At 41.5% G+C, this 21,983-nt stretch overlaps 1 protein-coding gene across 2 annotated transcripts in view; it reads right to left on the minus strand.

The window, feature by feature from the left end:
• Window positions 1-15,926, minus strand: part of npas3 (neuronal PAS domain protein 3) — a 370,655-nt gene extending 354,729 nt beyond the window's left edge. The window contains exons 1-2 of one of the 2 annotated variants that reach the window (XM_080870618.1): window positions 15,433-15,926; window positions 14,926-15,204 (exon numbers count right to left, since the gene is read on the minus strand). In XM_080870618.1, the coding sequence (XP_080726744.1) occupies window positions 14,926-15,116 (191 nt within the window). In that variant the 5' untranslated portion in view covers window positions 15,117-15,204; window positions 15,433-15,926. Of the gene's footprint in view, window positions 1-10,963; window positions 11,809-14,925; window positions 15,205-15,432 lie in introns of those variants that run through there. The other variant, XM_080870619.1, reaches the window with a different exon arrangement.
• Between the last annotated feature and the right edge of the window lie 6,057 nt (window positions 15,927-21,983).

Genomic DNA, 21,983 nt, shown 5'->3' on the forward strand with positions numbered 1-21,983 from the left:
GAGTGTGTATAGCTGGGATGGCAGGATACTTGGGCATATCAAAATTCAGTTTAAGTTTAATTACAGTTTTAGGTAGGCACTGAATCACTATCTGTGACCTAGCAAGCCATCATAGGTGTCTTGTGTAGCGATGGATGTTTAAATTACAAATTTAAAAATACTTCACAAGTTTTGTAATACATCTGATGAGGCCACTGACCTAAACACTCGCACATGTTCAAGCAAGAAACTATGGAGGAGGCAGAGGAGTAAAAAACAGGTAAAGGTATGGTGGAGATAGAAAGTAAGAGAGAACATGGAAAGAATGAGGCAGAACATGAAAAGTGGCCATGATGGAAGCCTGCGTGGGTCTGAGGAAGAAGAGAAGACAAGTGGTAAAAACTGAGGGGGCGGGGGGGGGGGGGGCCTAACAAAAACAGCAAAGCTGAAGAGAATGTGGAAGGGCACAGAGGAGGGAAATAATACCAAAGTGGGAAAGAGTAATAAAGCAAAGAGATAGTGTGGGAGCGGGAGAGAGAGAGTGTGTGTGCGTTTAACCAATCTAAGGTGTAGTATAATTGAAGTGTGTGTTTTCAAGGACAGGTAGATATTGGTCCTGAGGTGGGAAGCTGCCGACTCAGCAGGTCTGAGTTGATTACATCCTCTTTCTACATGAGGAGAGGAGAGGAGTAAGACACAGGAATGGAAAAGGTGAGATGAGAATAAGAGAAAGGAGGAGGAGGGGGAAAAGGTGAGGGGGAGGTGAGGGGGAGGGAAGTGACTGCTGGTTTTTACAACACAGAAGCAAAGTTACATTGTTGCAATGTCCCAGCAGTTATGGTTCTATTCCAAGTGTACCGCAAATTATTGATATTTCCTTCCAATGCAAACATATTCACAGGGTTATAATGGCATCATTTTTAAAGTGGAATTCCAAACTGCAAAGCCACGAATCGTCACAGTGCAACCAGCACTATGAAGTGACTATTATGTAAAATAATAACATAGTATTGTTTAATTTTTTGATCACCGTTTCATCAGTGATCACAGATTCAGAGGTAATGGCTTTACAGATTATCTGGATTATCTGTCCTGGTCAAATTACAGGATGCTGCTACCTGGATCTGTGGTCTGACTGTAAAACTGTTTCATTTTTACTAACTTTCTGAAACAGTCAGTGTAACAACCAGATTCCCACTTGATGTAACAATCAGCCAACATTGTCCTCTTTTGTGCAAGACGGAGCCCCTATTCAGACAGGATATATTTCCCTAGGGGTATGTGGGGTAATTTTAATATTACATGCACTGGTCAGTAATTTAAATCCAGCTCAGAGTGTATACAGGTTTTTTTTTTAAAAAATCCATCACCAGTAATAATTATAGCTCGAATTACCTGCAGGTTTGGACCCCACTCGCTGGAGGTCATCATGTAAATCTGGAGTTTTGGGAGTTTTCCGCGTTTTCTTTTCCTCTCTCACATTTTATCATTTCAGTGTGAACTTTGACTGTTGTGCAAAAACAGAGGTTTTAAAGAAATGTTTTGCTATTGTGTTATAACCAGCAACATGTTGGCTTGGCTGAGAATTAGTATGACAACACAGAAATCAAAACTGAGTGTACAAACACCTGCCAACTGATTACTTACCAAAGAGTTTTCAAACAATTTCTGCATTATATTTCTTTCTTTAATCGATTTACCGTTCTATGAGGTTGTCCTGATGAACGATAGATGAATATATTCTGATCTATTTCAGCATGTATTCCCATGTGAAACAACAAGTTTATCATGTAAATGTTTTATGTAAATCAGTACAACATCAGACTTATATTAAACAAAGTATTACATTATACATTCATAATACTATAATAGCGGGACAAAAGAGGACAGGAACAAGCCAAAAATGCAAGTCACAATACTCGAAGGAGCTGCAAGACAAACAACAAGTGAAACACAAAAAGCTTTCACAAATTGCATATAGGATGGACCGTTGCTGGTATACAACTGGCAGAAGAAAAAAAACTGCATTAGTTTATGTAAAATCAGGAAATAACTAACAACATGTTTGTGCTGCTTTCCGGTCCCTTATAAAACTGTTTCAGCCGTGTGCAACATCATTTACATTTTCATACATTTCCCCATCTGGGACAAAACCAGAGTCTGTGTCAGAGTGGCGTGCAGGAAATTTACACATTGTTATTTGGTAACGACGTACAAACTGCTGCTGCCGCTGCCGAGGCTCAATTGTTGGCCAGAGACATTTTCGATGCATTTTCTTCCCAAAGACAAATGTAAATTCAGTTTGAAAAGGAAAGCAATTTTCACTCACAAACACATCAGCAGACTGTTTTTGCTTCCTTCTCTGATAACCGTGTTTACATGCATGTCTGGACAAAACCAATCTGTTGAAATCACAGAGGGAACCACGAGCAAAACTCCATGTTTGAAACAAAACGTAAAGCGTCAGGACTGTTTTGTTTTTTTTTTCTAGCCCAAGCTGTTTCCTAACAACGTGTCAAGATCTGGCCCAAGCTTGAATACTCACAGCTATACAAAAAGCACCAAACCACCGACTTGCTGCCAAAGCCTCAGACCAGCCCCCCACTCTCTCTCCCTGCCTCTGTGTCTCTCTCTCGCTCATCAGAACGGGCTAATGGGACATTTTATTGTGTTATTTTGCTCCCGGGGAGGAAGGAGAGAGGAAAGGGGGAGGGAAATGGGCCTGTTTTGGACACAAAGCCAACTTTGTGCTTTGTGGTTTTTCTGTTGTTTCTGAAAGTTCGCCAACACTATCGCCGCCACAGCCTCCTTTTCTCTCGGCTTTGCTTTCTCTCACCCTGGTTTTCCTTCTGCTCTCAGTCTGTCCTCCTTCTTTTTCCTCACTTTGTGAGCAAAAACAGATTCTGCCCTTAGACAAAGTCAGGTGTCTGCCTGAAACGATGTCAGATCTTACAGCAAACAACTGTTGTTCTAAGTAAGGCTTTCAAATTCGACTTAGTTAAAAATAAAGATTTACAATAAGTGAGAGGCAAAAGCTTGTCAGTCTTACAAACTTAATCCCCTTTGAAAAAAGAAATTTGTTTCGTTAATAATTTCTGCAATGCTGACATTTCACTTGATCCCTGAAAATGTTCTTGAATGGTTCAAACACTGGATATTAGTGAGCGTAAAACTCCTTTAAAACCACAGTTAACCTCTCAATTGTTGGGCTCAATTTTTCTTGATACTGTGATATTTCTTGAAGTGAAATTAAAACAAAAAGAAAGAAAAAATAATAATTTTACCAGAGACCTGATCACTTGGTCAGGGCAACGTCATGAACAAAAACTAAACTCCATTATTCTGATGTGCTTCCAGTTCACTTGTTACATGAACCATCTGCAAAAACAACTTTCACCAGGCTAGCATGTATTAACAACTCATGAACAGCTGCACGCGGGTGTCACGCTGTGGGACGACAGAAAAGACACTTCAGAGTCAGAGTTATTACAAATGAGCAATATATGCACGCTTTGTGAACAGTTACTGTTTTTGAAGCGTTACCTCAGAAGCTAAGGAAACTTTAGCTTCCAGTTTTATTTTGGATCATTTTCTGAAACAGTTGAAACTCATATAAGTCACATATAATCAGCATTCATGAAACAGACCTTTACTAACATGAATAACCCAGATATGTCCAAGTTTTCGGTGCTTTTGTAGTGATTAGGTTTTCCCTGACACGACTATGGTCCTTAGAAACAGGAGGGTGCGTTTAATTCAGTTTTCGTTGTTACTTGTGTGTTTTTTGAAGGCACACTTCGGAAAAATAGAACTAGAATTTGATTCTTAACCTGAGAGGAATCTTATAGTTAGTCGAACAAGAAAATTTGAGTTGTCTAAACTTTTGTCCAAATCTGTAAATGTTAGTAAAGCCAACTGAAAAAAATTCAAGTGAATCACAATAAAAGCTTCTGAATCACGTTCACCTGAATTTCTTACATTTTCTCAGCTTGTTGTTTTTCACAGTGTTCATGGGTTTACAATATAATCACTTAAGATTTTTTCTATTCCAGTAAAACTGAAAAATCACATTTTCTTTTTAAGCGTGTTTTTTTTTTTAAGTAGAGTGAGTCATTGTTAAAAAATGATTTAAAAAAGGAAAGATAAAACATGTGAAAACAACAAAGCATGTGAGGCATAAGTGGAGCATTTTTATCTGAAGATTCAACAGTTGCTCTACTGTTGCAAACAATATCATCATTGTCTCTGCAGAACCACTAAGTATGAAAGTATGCCCAATTCTGAGTCTCAGATTTTTTACAAAAAGTAGTGAAAAAGTCTCATTTCATGCTCCTTTTTAAACTACTTTATTAGTTGATCTCCTAAAATATTCACTTGATATATATTAAAAACAAAAATGACAAAGATTAGTTTTCCTTTTTTTTTCATTTTAATAGATAAATGACTTAAAAATATGCGATTATCAAAATAGCTCATTACTTTTATGTTACTCATTTATAAATCGCTGAACTAATCATTAAAACACAATAACGCATTGCACCAACATGTGCTAACAGAAAATGTCAACTAACTTAGCTTCTTTAAAGATCAAACATCCTCACATTCACCTAAAAGGTCAAAAGTGAAAAAAGTCAGCTGTAAAAGCTTCTGTTTGCTACACTCCATGTTGCATGTTCTGCCTAGCCATCATCTGAAGTCTTCTAATAAAGCTGATTAAGTAGAAACTGAATACAGTTTCTAATAAGAATTATTTTGAAATGCTGCCAAGTTGTCAATAACATTTCCATTTTCTTTATCTGTAGGATTCAACCTTTCGTAAAAATGAAGTCAGCTTTATAAAAAAAAAAATCTATGAATAACACACACACTTGCAGGCCTGGCTTTGGGCAATCAGGCAGGTGTCCCCACCCGCCTGCCTCCTTTAGGGCAGCTAACCAAGCTCTCCTGCAGGGCTTTAAGAGGCTCTTATCCAGCCTGCGGATGAGTTTGATTCATCCCAACAGTTGTCCGCTGGTGAGAGCCAATCAGGTCGATGAGTGAGTCTGCCATCACTCATATCCCACTCTCTCTGCCATCTCGCACTGTCTCTACACCATTTCTCACTTCCTAGTCGCGTCCCTTCTTCTTATTTTTGTATTTTTTTCTTTTCATCCTTATTTTTTTAATTATTTCCATCTTCCACAAAATCTTTACTCCACCTTCCATATCTAAGTATTTCTAAACCATCTCCGTGGACCATGTGCACCAGACTTATCTTTTTTGCACAAAGCTAAAACTATTTCATTAATAAATTCTCTGATAAAAATCTCATTATTACATTGGGATTACTACGTTTAATAATCAGTCCAATTATCAAAGCCACAATGGGGTATAAATCTAAATGAAACATTACAGGTCGCAGAAGGACAAAAACACAATTACACTGAAAATATATCAATAAATGTCTTGTTCACATAGCCTAGAGTGCCTTGTGAAGAGGTGTCATGCCTGTTTTTGGTAAGCTTTACAGACCAGTTGGAAATCATTGCTGAGTAGTAAATCTGTGCCAACAATACTGCTATGGGTTTGGTTAGGTGTGCATATATATATCTATATATCTATATATCTATGTCTATCTATATATATATATATATATATATATATATATATATATATATATATATATATATATATATATATATATATATATATATATATATATATATATATATTCCTTATATAAGGGAAAAAGAAAGAAAAGGATTGGACATCTTGAAGAATAATCTGGGTTTGTGCATGTTGCCAAAATTATGGGGACGTTTGATATCATGGTTAGGTTAAAAGGATGTGCTTTGGGTTTGACGAGTTGTCATTTCCAACTCGTCACATAGGCACACTGACTCTTGTTCAGCTATCACCCAGTCACCATTTCTTTCACTAAAGCCAAACACCATTAGCATGCTTATCCAACACACGGGGATACCCTTTTAATGTCATTTTCCCAAGTTCATGACAACCCACAGAAGTTCTTATTCTGAGGTCTAGAGGTGATGCAATCTCAGGACCTTAACCCTCAAACCAAGATTTGTAGGCCTTTATTTTTTTACTATTTCTTTTACTTTTATTTTAACTGTACATTTACAGCCCCTATTTGGTTAGAGTTGGGCACTTTCAACTGCATAAGTAACTTTAGGAAAAAGAATTCTCACTGATCAACATTTGGTTGCCACAAATACACATCGTTGTTACCATGGCGTCTAGTTCAGATGCTGGACTCGAATTTCACTTACAACTACGTACAAGTACTGTTTCCTGGAGAGTCAGCGTCTGAAAAACTGTAACTGAGAACAGGTTGTAAGTTTAGAGTACAGTCATGCCGAGCTTCTTTATCAATGCTTTTGATTGTTTAGAAATTTAAATCTCTCTGCTGTACTAACGTCTGATGCTATTTAGGCCCATCCATTGGCACCAACCTCCTCCTTACTCATGCTTGGGCTTCAACACGTGCATGAGTACATGAAACAAGAATTCACTGAAATATCTGATGCTATCATGTCTCGTTCAGGTTACAGTCTTCCCTACAAAATTTTCTTTTTAAATTTTTACCTTTTTTAGTCTATTTTTTCCAAACCTTGCTCCCAAAACCATAAATATATCATTTCCCCTCCTTACTGATTTTAATGTCCACCTCTTTTCTGCTTTTCTTCTCTCCCCATGACTTTCTCTCCCTCACCGTTGCTTCTGTTCTCCTCTCCATCATCTTTCCATCATCTTCCTCTCCAGAGCCACTGTAGTGTACTGATAGTGGGAGCACTTGTGCAGTCGGCTATGAAGTCTGTCCTCCTCCTTCTCCTCATACGTCTATCCTCACTTCCTTCCTCCTGATCCCTCTCTCTCTCTACCTGAAAATTAATTTGGTCTCCTTGAGATGCCTATCGGTGCTGAAATGCCCCCAGAAATAGATCCACAAACAGCGGCTCAGCCAAAACTCTGCTACCTGACAGCTTTTAGCAGGAATACTACTGGATGGATGGGTGGGGGGAGGGGAGCAGATGGAGAGATGAACGGAGGGACGGATAGATGGATGTAGACAGGGAGTAAATGGTAGGACCATGGGGCGTTAGTGGGAGGAATGGATTGATGACGACAGAAATTAATAGATGGATTACCTACAAATTTCTACACTTTATTGCCTAAACAAACCATCCGTTTTTAGATTGATTTCCTTCCTTCTAGGCAATCATTTCTTTCTGTTCATTTCTATGAAAATCAGCTCTCGGAGGCTCGAAAACCTGCTGCGGAGAGACATAATTCATCACAATAAAAGATTTAATCACCATTTTTCCATCCATGTTGGGGCATCATCACATGGTGCAGTAACACAGAAGCAGATTCAAAGACCCCTTTGGGTACCTTCAAAGACACATCTGAGACTTGAGAGTTGGGGGCCAAACAATAAGTTAATCCATGACAACTAAAAAGAAAAAACTAGAGTTGTAAAAGTCCAGCTGTCAGTCAGAAGCACCTCAATATCACATCTTCCACCAGGAAAGTTTCCTTAGAAAGTATCTTTAATGGTAGCTGGGTAACGTTGCAGACAACCTGACAGAGGGAAAGACTTTTATTTTTATATTTATTACCTGCTTTCCCGCTTGGAGTAGACATGGCCAGTTGGTGCTTTACAGTGGTGACAAATTGGAGGGTACGCTACATTTACTGAGATCCTTGCCTACATGCTCTGATGTTAAAATATCAAGTAATATCATGTGATGTTGACCCTCGTATGAAGATGGAGACTTGCATAATAATAGGTATGAGAAGTAATGCAAACTCTGAAATAGCCAGTGATGGACAAAGTCTCCTCGATGCTAGCACCGCCGCAGCAACATTTGGCTTTCTTGCCCAAAACAGACACAAGCAGGTGGTGATAAACTCATGAAATCCAGCAGTTAGCGTCAGAACAAAGTTTTAATCAGGATGCCCGGCAGGTAAATCTGACTAGGTTTTCAACAAGCAGAAAGCTGTGATGTCGTTTTTCTTCTTCTTCTTTGGAGAAGAGGATTAAAAAAAATCCAGCCTCGTGGAAGAAATCACAAACTTTAACCTGACTAAATAGTTAGACCTTTGTACAGTCTCAATGTGTTTTACAAAAGGTTTTTTGTCTTTCTCTCATTACGACCCAAGAGGATCAGGAGGCTCTTTTTTTTATATGAAACTGATCTCCATCACTAATCTACAAAATAACTGGGCTGTTATTGCAATTTTCTTTTTGGTTTTTAAATAAGAAAAAAAATTCAGTTGTTGTGGAAACCATTTCACTAATTCGCTAATCTCATTTGAGCTTCTGAGTTTCTCATCTCCTCGGGTCACAAAGGGAAGCACAAACTCCCGGTGCATGTGTGCAGCAGAGTTTCAACCTCAGCATGTGAGGAGAAAACCTGAGGTATGAAACAAGTCTTACTCTCAGCAACAAGACAATAAGACAGCAACAACTTTGTTCCATCAAGCTGGAGCTTCCTGCCTCTTCATGTCGAGAGAAATTAAAGGATAAAAGCTCTCAGTAACAGAATCAGGGAAAATGAAGCTTGGACAGCAGCGCGGTGCAATTTCAGCTCTATACATTTGACGTCTGACCCTTCCGCCTGGTTTCTGCTCTTTAACGGCACACATATGCAAATAACCTGCTGTTAATCTGCAGTTCAGCACTGACCTTATACCCCTGACTTTAGGTCGCTGAATCCAGTGTATTATGCTCACCTGCATCTGGTGTTAACTGTAAGAGTTCCTTCTTGTGTTGTTCACTCTGGATAAGAGCATCAGCTAAATGGTTTTCGTGCTTACACTCCTCAGGCTTTCAGGAGAAAATGAAACTACAATTTAAAGGTCTGTATACCAACTTCAGGGCATCTTCAGTCATGCTGCAGTTCAGATGTAGATGAGGAGTGAAACGCTTTGATTCAGTACGGCTCAGCAACACCGTCACAGCAGCTGTGCGATGGTGCTTTTGCTCCTGTGCTGCTCAGGTTTGTCTGGGCTCGTTCTGCAAAGACGCCACCAAACAAGAATTTTGTCAGTTTTGCAATCACTCACTATGGAGGCTGAGAATTTGCTCAAACAAACTGTGCAGTGGCCGAGACAAAAGCTGTCACTGTTTTGCATGAAACCGTGCTATAATCTGACTATCTTCCAGGGAAGCAAACAGGATATACAACCTCTAGATAGTTGTTACACTGAATCTTAGGGCATTTATGTCTGTTTATAGCAATTTAAACACAACGGTCCTCAAGCACCTACGTCCAGTAACACACAAGGCCACATTCCTTAAATGAAAAGGCTCAAATGATAACAAGAGAATTCCTTCGCTTCACGTTTCAGCTGCTCATCAGTCTGCCACAAACGCAGTGGATGCTGTCATGTGGATGAACGAACACTCCACTAAAATAAATCTGACTCAAATCAGGGAGCTGTGTCTGGCTGCATCAAAGCACTGACTTTCAGCAGGCAATCCAAAACGTGTGAAAGACAAAAAGATATAGAATTAAAAACTTTCCTTAAGATTTGGTAAACATTCAAACCCTCACTAACATTTGTCTGAGTATGCATTTTTATTTTCGTCGGCTGCAGTTTTGTCAGAACAGGTGGTGCTGATGGTGAAAGAAGAAAACCAGCGACGCACCGACGCAGGAAAGGGCCGGTCAAGGAGCGGACAACCTCTGCAAGCTGGAACAAAGTGATCTGCTTTGCAACAAAAGACATTACTGTTGAGTTTACAAAGAAAAATTATAACAATAACAATAATAAAACACCAACTGCTTTTCATCACCCTCTATTCACATTCACCTGCCACATCCTTTCAAACTGAAAACAACAAACAGACCATAAAAACAGAGAGAGAGAGAAATTGCACAAAAGCTTCTAGTAAACACATGCTCTTGTCCTGTTGGGGTGATCATACTTCTAGCTCTGGTTTCTTGTTAACACAGACAGTACTGCAACATACAACACCGCGTTCCCTGTTCATCCCTGTGATACACTGATTCACTGCCACAAAGGCTTCTGAAATTAAAACACAACAGAACTGAGCAGACGCGTAGGTTACATTTAATTGCTTGCCATCCCAAATTCAACAGGTATAAAAAAGGGGAAAAAATGTAGATTTCCATAGAGAACATGACACCACCATGCATCACACACTGAATAAAATACAAGGAGTAAGCATGTAATTACTGGCCATCCTTGAAGCAGCGGTTACAAAGAAGCTATAGCAGATACACCCACAAGAACTGTGTTCCTCTGTAAAAGATCAGCTTTGACATTTGAAAGCATGGTGGATATAACAATATTAACAGCAGATTAAAGAAGACATACACACAAATTTAAACATGTCAACAAAAATTCAACCTTAAAAATCAGAGCAGGTGAATCGCCTTTGAGGTCATGTACAGGTGTGCTTTGTGTGACTTGAACAGGTGAGTCCATGTACATCCCTCCACATTAAAGATCACTGGCAATTCTTCAGTGACACACGCGCGCGCGCACTAGTGTTGGAGTAGTAGAATTGGCCACAAACGCACACACATGCACGTTCGGTTGCACATGTTTTCCACGACACAACGCACACACCTTCCTTGCTCGGAGCATCAACACACTGCATGGCTTCCTAACATGCACGTGCACCTTTAGGCATAGAAACACACACACGAGTCAGAGCAAAGACAGTAATCTGTTTCCCTGAGAGTCAGCCAACCGACCTGTTACCCAGCAGCCACACGCCTCTTCGTCTGACTGACACACACACACACACACACACACAGAGGCGCGCACGCGGGCACGCACAACTCGACTCTCCTCTGGAAAGGGTAACAGCGTTCCTCCTGACACCTCCAGCCTCAGAATAAAACGCAAAGCGACACGGAACAGCCAGCCGGGCTGCCGGTCTGCGTGCAGCTGTAAACATGCATTGAAGGAGAAGTGTGTGAGGGAACAAAAATCCAAGCCCCGTTACCGTTCTCTCCGCGTCGGGTCCTGCTGGATGCTCGGCTTGGTGGGCGCCATCTTCCTACAACAATTATTTGATTTCTTACTTTCTCTCTTTTCTTTTCTTTTTTTCCCCTCTTCTCAGATTTTTGTGGACGCGGAGCGGCGGCGGTGCGCTGCGCCCTGACAGCAATGCGTCATGGTCGGTGTGTTAAGACAAAGCCATGTCCGTGTGTGTATGTGTGTGTGTGTATCTGTGTGTGAGTGAGAGAGAGAACGTGTGACTGTGTGTATGTGTGGTGTCAGCAGCCGTGCGCGATTGCGCGTGCGTCTAATGCTTGTCTCGCTCTCTCTCCCCGCCGCCGCTCAGGAGCGTGGAAACAACGGGTGGTGGAGGCGAAGGCAGGGACGGGGCTGCAGCAGCAGCAGCAGAGGCATGCCGAGCGGAGTGAGGGGGGAACCCGGGGTGGATGCCTCTCAGATCACCACCGTCTCTCCCCTCCTCGTCCTTCTGTCTCTCTCCACGCACGCACAGCTTCGGCTTTTTTGGCACCACAGAGGAATTTCCCGCTTGCGCTCCGGAGGAAGAAAGGAAGGAAGGAAGGAAAAAACAGAGGCAAACAGAGGCGTCAATTCTTTACATTCTCGCCGCCACTGCAGCGCCTGTATCCCCGTCAAAATCCCCGCGGCGGAGCGTCTCTCGCCGGTCAGAGTGTGTGTGGCTTTCGGAGCATTTTCCCTCCTCTGGCTGCTGACAGGAAAAAAGGACAGCACACATCTCCGGTATTTTCTCCAGCCCCGGCGCAACAACGCCACTCTGTTGCAGTTGGAGTGTGTGTGTGTGTGTGTGTGTGTGTGTGTGTGTGTGTGTGTGTGTGTGTGTGTGTGTGTGTGTGTGTGTGTGTGTGTGTGTGCGCGTGTGTTTATTTATTTTTTTCATTTCCTCCTGTATACAGGTTGCCCTGTGGGTTAATTATCAAAAATTTTTTACCACCTAAATAAATTTTTAAAAATGTAATAAAAAAAGAAGAAAAGAGAAAAGCACGAGACATTGAGTGGAAAGAATGATGGGTGATTTACTTGGATTGTTTCCCTGTAAATCAGATCTGCACACCTCCACCCTCCACCCCCTTCACCTGGCTTCCTTCACTGTCAGTAATAAACACATCACGGCAAATGTCTCACTTCAAAATCCCAACTCAGCTTGTTGTTTTCGTTTGTTTTTTGATATAAAAATAAATCAGCAGTTTCCTGGTCATCTGACGAGTCTCTGTCATGATTTTGATATTGAGTTTGCGAGCCTCTAAATTGAAACAAAGTCCCCTTCTCCATCTTCTTCGACTAAATAAATCAAATAACCTGCTCGGTTTTTTTCTTTTTCTATTTTTCGTATTTCAGGTTACTGAAATATATTTGCCTCCAGGCTTTGATGTTTGCGCGTCAGCAAATGGCTCATTATCGTCCAACAGAAACTACCTTTTACTTCTTCTTTCCCCTCTTTCATTCATTCATTTAAATTCCACCGTTTTCAGTGTATAATTCATTGTAACCTAATCGCTGTGCTGTGTGATTAACCCCCTGGCTGCAGCCCTAGAAGCTGAAAAAGCCTCCCTCTCTATACCAATGACCTGTCAAGGTCAAAGGCATGCTGGGTATTCTCCACACAAACACGGGGTTACAGGCGGCGCAGTGGCAGAAAATAAAGACTGAAGATGGGGGAACCGTGACCTCCAGCCGGCGATCGTCGGGAGCTGTGAGCCGTTAGTGCCCATGTGCACTAACGGATTCTTAGAAGACCTGAACGTGTGCGCGCTTCATTTTCACCACTTTTAAGAGCCGCTGCTGTGATTTACGGTTAAAAAAAAAAAAAAAAAAAAAATGTAGTTGCAGTTTCGTATCAGAGCTCAGGTCTCAGTAACCAGAGGTTGGTTTTTTTTGTTACTTCGTCTCTGGCTCCCAGTTTATCCAGATGTGATTTAAAAAGCTGCTTCAAAGTAACATTTTCTTTTGATCACGCCAAAACCGGAAAGGTCACAGATCTGACCCTCATCAGTACACCTTCACAGCGCCCTAAAGTGAGCTTACTTCGTTCAAACAGCATAATCTTGATAAAGATAGAAATATAGAGATATTTTAGAATAAACACATTTATTCTTTGGGTGTTGGTTTCGTGTAGATTGAGGGTCGAGTTTTACTCTAGCTGTGTGGCCACTTTGCGCCAGACCAGGTCCCGAGCGTTCGCTCTTTTCTTTGAGGTTTGGCTGCTCCTTCTCTCCCCGTCTCAGCCCTGCTTACTGAGAGCTGTCAAACGGAGGCGACGTGGATAATGGAGCGTAATGTATAAACATATTAGCTCCCAGCTGTTGGTGGAGGGAAACATTATGTATGGAGAGAGGGAAGAGGGGCAGCTCGGTGAAAAGACACTGCGTCTGAAGAAAAGCTGAGCCTCTGCGGCCGTTACAGACACAAACACTCAAAATGGGCCCCATGTGCCAAACTGGCCCTTCCCAAACTGAGGTCTTAGGGGCCTCAAAGGTCCTTGAGGAGTTCAAACAGGCCCCCAGCTGCCGATGACGACACAGTTAAATTACAGCAGGTTTTATGTCAGTGGAAATGATGCGAGAACGTGCCACGCCACTACTCTAATCCCTTCAACTGTGGACACAAACAGTCCACTGCCCAAAATCCTCCCTTATGGGGGTCTGAGGTCTATGTGCGCCCAGACGCTTTGCTTTAAATAACAATACAGCCCTTATTCGCCTTGTATTTGTTGCTTTAGAGGGCTGAGACACTCTCAGTGCACTCGGAGAGGCCCCTGCAGTGATTTATGTCCTGTTTGCTCCCCACAGCTTTTAGACTTTACACACACATACGCACACAGAGCTATGCCCCATAATGTGGAGAGATTGTCCGGTAATAAGGCAAGAGTGTGCGTGTGTTGGGGTGTGTTTCTGCCCCCTGTGGCTCCAGATGATTAGAAAAAACAACCCTACTGAGTGGCCGGACAGGGAGGCAATCATTTAGATTCAGAGTAGAGGGGGGAAATAAGGGAGGGGGGGATAGGGGGCTATGACTGAAGTGAATTGTCACAAGAGAGCAGGTTGGATTCATGACCAGCTGGAAAACATTCAGCACATTTTTGTTTTTCCTGATATAATCCAATATGTTTTCGCTGTTATTAGCAGGACATCATCCCCAGTTTTCCATTGAATTACCTCGACTTTATTCCAGAAGTCGTGTTTTAATACTTGAACCTCATTCCTGAAAATAATTTTTCACTAAATCTCTGCAACCTCATTCCTCCGTTTCTTCCACTGCTGCTCCATCCTCTCTGTCTTTGCTGAGTGCACATATTTTTATACTTTTCTTCACAAATTTGCTTTGAAACACAAAAAATAATCCCAAAACAAACTGTGGATATTGACCTTAATCCTCTTATGTGGCATTAAAGTCACAATATTCCTCTTTTGCTTGTGGATTTGATGGAATAATTGAAAAGGAACGGCAACTAACTGAGAAAATATTTATCCCAACGTATTCACTCAAAGAATAAAAAAAAATCCTCTCCATCTAGTTTTACACATTTCAAATGAGTTTCGTGTATTCTGGGGTTATAGGTGATTTTCACAGGTTTGATTTAAAATCTCAACTGACGATGAAGTTTTGCTTCATGATACCTTAAAAAACGACTTCAAAAATACTAAACCAAAAAGTGTCCACTGAGTTAGAGATGCCCAAGTGTGCCTGAACATAAAACATCCCACGAAGGGGAAAATGATTGATTTCAATAGATGTTAGTAGGTTTAAATACTTTTATCGCAGTCAAATCAATTATAGGAGCACTGAGGAGCGGAGATCTCTCCGCAAGGCCACTTTGATACAAGTATGTTTAGTTTCGATGTGTTACTTTTCCAAGATTTCTTTTCAACTCCCTTCCCATCCTACGCTGACTCCGCTACAGGTCGTTAATCCTGTAGATTTCCCACATACCTTTGTTGGTAGGCGGTGATTCCCTGCACGCTCTGCGGGGTCCCGTTCGTGGCTCCGGGTACCGGCACGGGCACCCGACCCACCGGGGGTCCGGTCACCATCCCCCCTCCGCCGCCTCCTCCTCCAGCTCCGGTTCCTCCGGCCGCCGAAGCCGTCACCTGGACGCTGAAATCCGGGAAGATCCTGATCATGGTCCCCGTCGTCTCCGATGCGCTCCCGCTTCTCTACTTTAACAACCTCCTCCGGCGCTTTCTCCCAACACAGACCAGTCACCGAATACTGGGATCAATGGGATCAATGGATGTATTGATTCAGCAATTAAAGATAAACAACAAGTTTCTTTTTGTTGATTTGTCTTCTTCTTCTTTTTCCTCCTCTCTTTCTAACCTTTGAAAATAACTCTCAAGAAAATCCGGATCACGGTGCGTAAAACAGTCACAATTCAGTGAATCATTAGATAGCTGAGAATAGTGAGTGTATAAAGCGCAAAGACAAAATATAATAAACCTTTTCCTTAATTGTTTCCTCTTCTTTCTCCTCCTCTCGGCTTTATCCTTGAGAAATAACCCGTGTGCTGCTCCGGATCATGGTCCCGGAGTGCGCGCAGTCTGCCTCTTCTCTTTCCACCTGCTCAGCAATCAGCGGGATCGGTGGATGTAAGAGGTGATTATTTCACCGACTGGAGACCGGCGGACAGCCGTGTTTGTGCTGCCGTCTGCCGGTGCAGGAGCTCCGGACTCTCCTCTCTCTCACGCGGGCACCGCCGCCGGCATCCCGTCCCCCGGCTCTCCTCCGCCGGGTGTGTGCCGGTTGGTCTTGTGAGTGTTGTGGGAAGAGCAGACCTGAAGTGGAGCAGTCAGTCTGTCAGCCAGTGAGCGCGCGGCTCTCAGCAGCACGAGCTCTGCAATGACATTGGTGTAATACAGTGATACAGCAGCGGCGGCGGCGGAGGCAGCGCCAAAGTATGTGTCGGTATGTCGGCGAGAGCCTGCGTGTGTGTGCGCGCGCGTTTGCACTTGTGTGTGTTGTCCTCTGCGCCCCACTCACACACGCACATACAGAGAGAGAGAGGGGGGGGGGGGGGGGAGAGGGAGAGAGAGAGAGGGAGAGGGAGAGAGGGCTGTTTGTTCAGCAGGACGGCATTTCCCCTGGCTTTATTGTGTAGAGTAACTGAGAATCCGTTTCCTGGACTTTTATTTTAAGTCGGTTTGATTTGGAGCATTTTGTTTATTCCAACAGTCTTTCGGAGCATTTTTTTTAATGTGTTCAAACGTATACAAGTAAAAAGGTCTTTAAAGTAAAACAGAACCGTTTTAAAGATTGTTATTGCCTTTGAAAAGTTAAAAAAAAAACGTCTTTAAAGAAAAAAAGACAAGCTTCACCGTGCGTAAAGCCAAAAACTCCCCACTTCACTCAACAAAATAATTTAAAGCACCACATTTGAACTGAGGATACAAAAGTGGATACAAGATGTATCCAGACTTCAGGACGTTCACTTTTCCCCGTGCTGTGTGTGTGTATCAGCTTACTCTGGGAATTGAGACGAAATAGTGCGGGTTTCTGTGCCCAAAAAGACGCAAGAGCTGCGAAGCCCGAAGAGTCTCTTTAAGTGCAAATAAAGGAGCTGTGCTTGAGCGAAGTGTTTTGTCATCATCAGGTGTCTGTGCGAAAGTGCGTTGAGTATTTTCTCTCTAATCTGTTTTCTGAACAGACAAACCAGCTCGACTGTCCTCTCCCCATTCACTGAAGCGCCGTGTGTGATCAGACTTTCGAATAAAGTCGAATTCAGCAGCGCTCCTCCTCAGACTGTCTCCTCCCCTTTCTCTCACTCACACCGGCTCTCCGCCCTCACTCTGTCTCTCTACTGCTCACTCACACAAACTCGATGCTACAAGTAAAAGTTCCCCAATCAAGTAAAAGTATTTATTGTACAGTAATTATAATTGGGGGTTTTTAGCTCACTATAGTCTCGGGTAGGTTCATGTTCAATGAAACAGAATGCTTTATTTTTTCATTCGATTTTTGTACAGCCACCATTGGGTGAGAGACGGGGTGCATGGTGGAGAATTCTCACAAAAATTCGGTAGAAAAGACGAAATGCTGCTCAAATGTTAAAGTTTACAACTAAATGTATAATTACTTTCCAGCCTTGGCTCATTCAGGCTACTGTAGCATTTTCAGTCCTTGTGTTATACTCCATTCAGTTATGAAGGTCATGGGAGTCTGAAAGCCCAGAAAAACAAAGCCAAAACCTGCAGTTCTTCACCACTGGCCACAGACTGGCTCTAAAAGGAAGTCAGTCCATAGACTTTCAATTTAAGAAGTTCAATTTTAAAAAATAATTAAAAAAAATAATACTAATAATAATGATAAAAAAAACATTTCGACCTTCATAACAAATATGTGCATTTTGTATTGCTCTTTATTCCGAATAACTTTAACACTTAAAGTAGAGCGTTCCCACACAGCCAGTGAGCTGCTGCCAGTATCTGTCTGCTAGGTCAATGTGGCTAAGTCACTGAATTGGACTACTTGTCTATGTTTTTGGTGTTGGTGCCTTTTCGAGCGTTGTTATTTTAGTTACTTGACAAAAAACAGAATTAGCTGGTACCAAGCACAATCGTAGTAGTAATTGTTTAAATGGACACAGGAGAAGTAGAAAAGGTGTAAAACCTGTGAAAATACAGGTGAAAATCTAACAATCAAGCCTTACTTCACATTCCCAAAGCATTCCAGTGGGCCAGATTGGAGTCTTTAGTGGGCCAATTCTGGCTTCAGGCCTTATGTTTGGCACCCCTTATCAAGCAGATGTGCCTGGCTTTGCTTTTGTACAATTTGTGAGTGTAGGGTTGTAAACAGCTTTGCAAGCTTTAGCTGATAACTTAAGAGTTATTAGCTAAAGCAGATTATTTCTAGCGCTAAAAAAAAGCTCCAAAAAAACCCTTAAAAAAAAAAAACCCACAGCACTGGGTAAAATGCTAACAATGAGCTTTTAGCATGCATACTCCAAAATCAGTGGATAATGTCACAGTTGACAAAGTTTATTTCATAACTATTTAGACAAAGATACAATGTTTGCAATTTTGCCTCTGTGCATCACATTAAACATTCAAGATACGCAGACTTTCATCTTCAAGTAAGGGGGACAAAAGAGGACAACAAAAGTATTTCTGTCTCTCTCTCCTCACCCTGAGCGTCAGATGGACATCCCTCCTTGTCGTAATGCCAGAGGGTTCTTCCTGTTAAAGAGGAGTTTTTCCTCTCCACTGTAGCCAAGCGCTTGCGCATAGGGGGAGTCATCTACTTGTTGGGGTGCCTTGAGGTGATGATTGTTGTGATTTGGAACTATATTGATAAAATCATTGAATTGAATGAATACATTAACTGCAATTTTTCTATACAGTTCTCAATTTTCAGAGGCTCATTTTAATTAAATGTATCAATAAAATATTGATGTTTATAGATATTATTTACATGTGCCTGAACTGTAGGCACATCAGCATACAGAACCATATAATTTTGTTCGGATGTATAGTAGCATGTTTTTGTGTTTTCAGACTCCCAAATTCGATCAAGAGAATTGGAGCCACATCATTAATCACTTGTCTGAAGTGCTCAGTTAAAGTCAGACTCATTTAAATGATGCTGTCATGATAGTTTTTTTTATATTTTTGCAGCCAGTTTTTACATGGTATACATTATATTAGATACCTGTAACGCAATATCAAAGAATAGCAGTGAGCGATGTGCTATCTTTATGTATATATCTGTAGATGCCTAGTGTATTATAAAGTGATGCTTAAGGGACCATACCAAACGTCAGTATTTGATAACTTAGAAATGACAATGGCCATATTCAATTTGACTATACTTTCCCTGAATGCTAGTAGCACAGAGGGAACAGCATGGTTCATGTAAGGGTGCTACTGTAATTCTTTTAAGGTTAAATGTCATTAGATGTAATTCTTTTTCAAAATATATCTGCATGTATCAGCTTATACACAATCACAATAGTTAATCTGATGATCTTCTAGACTGGTTAAAACACTGAAATTAACCATCTTATTTCTTTACTTCCTTCTGCATTGGTCAAGTTTGCAGCGGTTGCTTTTATTTTTGGCTCCACCTTCTGAGGATTAACTCGCAGCTTTGCCTCTGAGACACGTTTGCAGAACTAAAACTATAATTTGCATCGTGACATTTTCAGCAAAGGCATCGAACCCCCAACTCTGGCGATTTTACTGCTCTCCTCTTTCTCTTTATTGAGCCATGCAGGACACATTTTCAATATTTCATCCTCCTCTAGACTCGCTGAAACCCCACCAGGACCCCTGCAGGGACTCCGAACCTCACTTTGAGAGCCTCTAATAACCCGCAGTTCTCGTCTGTCCTCCGAAACAAAGCATTGCACTAATAAAATGTCCCAATTGAGCTGATTAAATACCAATAAAAACACACAGCTCGCCTCTCCGCCAGCCTGAAGTCTAAATTGGATCGCAGCTCTAACCAGCAGCTCCTAATGAAAACCACCACTGCAGCCCCTGCCTCGCTCCCCCACAATACAGTTTACCTCTCTCTCTTTCTCTCTGTGTGTAATGAAATCAAATGAATTGAACTGGAGGTTTCAGGGGAGACATGCTGGACCCCCTTATAGAATTAGGGCTGAACAGCGCGCGCGTGTGTGTGTGTGTATTATACAGAGATGTGTGTCGCTGCAGTTTCTTTATATGACCAGATGACCATCAACTCATGATGATGACGATGTGTGCGCGCGCAAACATTTGCCTCAGTATGCGTGCATTTGATTTTCACGTGTGTGTGCATGTGAATTTGTGTGTGCGTGTTTGCATAGCAGGCTGCATGGTGCATTAGTGAGCTGTGACCACCTAAAGTACAGCAGACAGAATCAGGACAGTCAACCTGCTGTTATCCCCCAGGACAACATGCAAACATAACACATGCACACATTCACACAGAAACACACATTCATGAGCTCTGGCAGCAAAATAACAAATACTCACCTGTCACAGATACCTTCTTCTCTCATGGTGCATTCAAGTGCAATTCAATCAGGGTATCAAACTTCAATGGAAATATGTCAAAAACTGGCGGATAATAAATGCTGACAGACAGTATTTGGTCAGATTTTTAGATTTGTTCTTCAGTTTTTGGTCAGACAATCCGAGTCCAGCTTTGTCAGATTTACAAGTTTATCTTCACAGTTTAGAAAGGATTTAGCCAGTCTCTAAAGACAAACTTAAATAACACATGAAGACCTTACTTAGATACAGACAATCAAAATCTCCATGTAGAAGTAAAGGATTATATTATATTTACTATATGCTAAAATTTCCTCTTTTCTGGAAACATAAAGACACATTTTGCGCTGCCACCAAATGTTACTCAGCAAACATTTTGATAATGAATGAAAGTTTAGGTCATGATTAAAATTTGTGCATCCAACGTTTGGTGGTTGTCCTTGACTTATTTTGTTTTTTAACAAAAGTATGATCAGTATTTTCTGGTTTGTACGAGGGGGTCTTGCCTAGCTGTCATCCCTCTGCTCTTCCTGTATGAAAATGTATGGTGTATTGGAGTGTATTTCTTTTCTCCTAACTGATACGTGATAGAAAACTGAACAGACAACTAAGCTGCTTATGTCACATGACTCAGGTTAGATGCTGATATGGTTGTTATCATTAACTTGTAGTTATAAAGTGGAACGCAAACCGACCCACATCCCTCTACTTGCACATATCCTCCCCAACCAGCTATAAAACAAAAAAATCAAGAGGATCTCTGATATTTTATCTGCATTTTTTCTTCATTTTTATAATTAGCAAAACATTAACATTTTGCTGCCAAGGTTTCTCCAACAGACCAACTCCAAACGCAGGACACAGTTACAAAGTTAAACTGTTTAAATGAACAGAATCTTAAAAAAGAACATCACATGTAAGTTAAACAGCTGGAACCTTGATCACTGTTTACAGGTAAGTCTTTAAGTAAGTTCACAGGCTGCAGGCTGTGCTCAGGTAAGTGTCTTTAGGCAGGTTAACAAACAGGAATCTGAGCATCTTTCCCCCGGAGCCGATTAATCTGGGAACAAAGTTCACCTGAGTTGCTTTGGGTAAGTAACAGAAATCAGAGCTTCTCCTCTCTTTCTCCGGGGCACAGCTCCAGTCCTCAGAGCTTTAGAGTTGGTGAACAAAGATGGCTGGGAGGAGTGAGAGTGGGTCAGGCAGCTTTGCACGTAAATATTTCTCATTTTTATTCCTACGAGGAAGGAGGAGAGAGCAAGCAGGTCAGTTAAAGCAGCATTGCAAGCTGTCTGCATTAAACTCACACAGGTGTTGGACAACAGTCCAGCAAGGAGCAGCGGTGGAAGGCGGGTTTATGTACTGGACTAAGTGAAGACGAGGGACAAATGTGTTCACTGGACTTCCTGAGACTACGCCCACTACTGTGAAAGGCTGGTGACATCCACACTTACATTCACACAGATAGAGCCACGTGATATCAATTCCCTGAAGACACTCTGAACTGAGCCTATTACATATATATGTCTATGTCTCCACTAGTTTGTCATTTTGAATCAGAATAAAATAATAGAAATTAATAATAAATGGTTATTACAAGTGGTTTAAGTGTTTTATTTTATGTAATTTTATTAGTGTTTTTTATTGACTGTAGAGTGTAGAGCCCACATCTGAATAAAAAGATGAAAAAAACTACTGGGATTAAAAGAGTCAAGTCATGGACATGAATATTATTTTAGACTGAAGCACTTTAAGATTCCAAAACTGCAGTTCCTCCAACGGCCTCTTGAGGCTGACTCCAAAGGAGAGTTACTCTGCATACTACAAAAATGTCCAAAAAGTTGGGGGTTTTTTTTATCTTAATGGTGACATTTTGGTCCCCGTTTCACACAATTATGGGAAAACAGAATTTTATTCATCATTATGCCCGAAGACACCCCCACATCAAGTTTAGTATTGCCTATCCAGATTCAGCCAGTTTCACTTTCTCACACACTCAGGATCACCATCAGCAGTCAT

This window comes from Rhamphochromis sp. 'chilingali' (assembly GCF_963969265.1).
Source record: "Rhamphochromis sp. 'chilingali' genome assembly, chromosome: 21".
NCBI classification, from domain to species: domain Eukaryota; kingdom Metazoa; phylum Chordata; class Actinopteri; order Cichliformes; family Cichlidae; genus Rhamphochromis; species Rhamphochromis sp. 'chilingali'.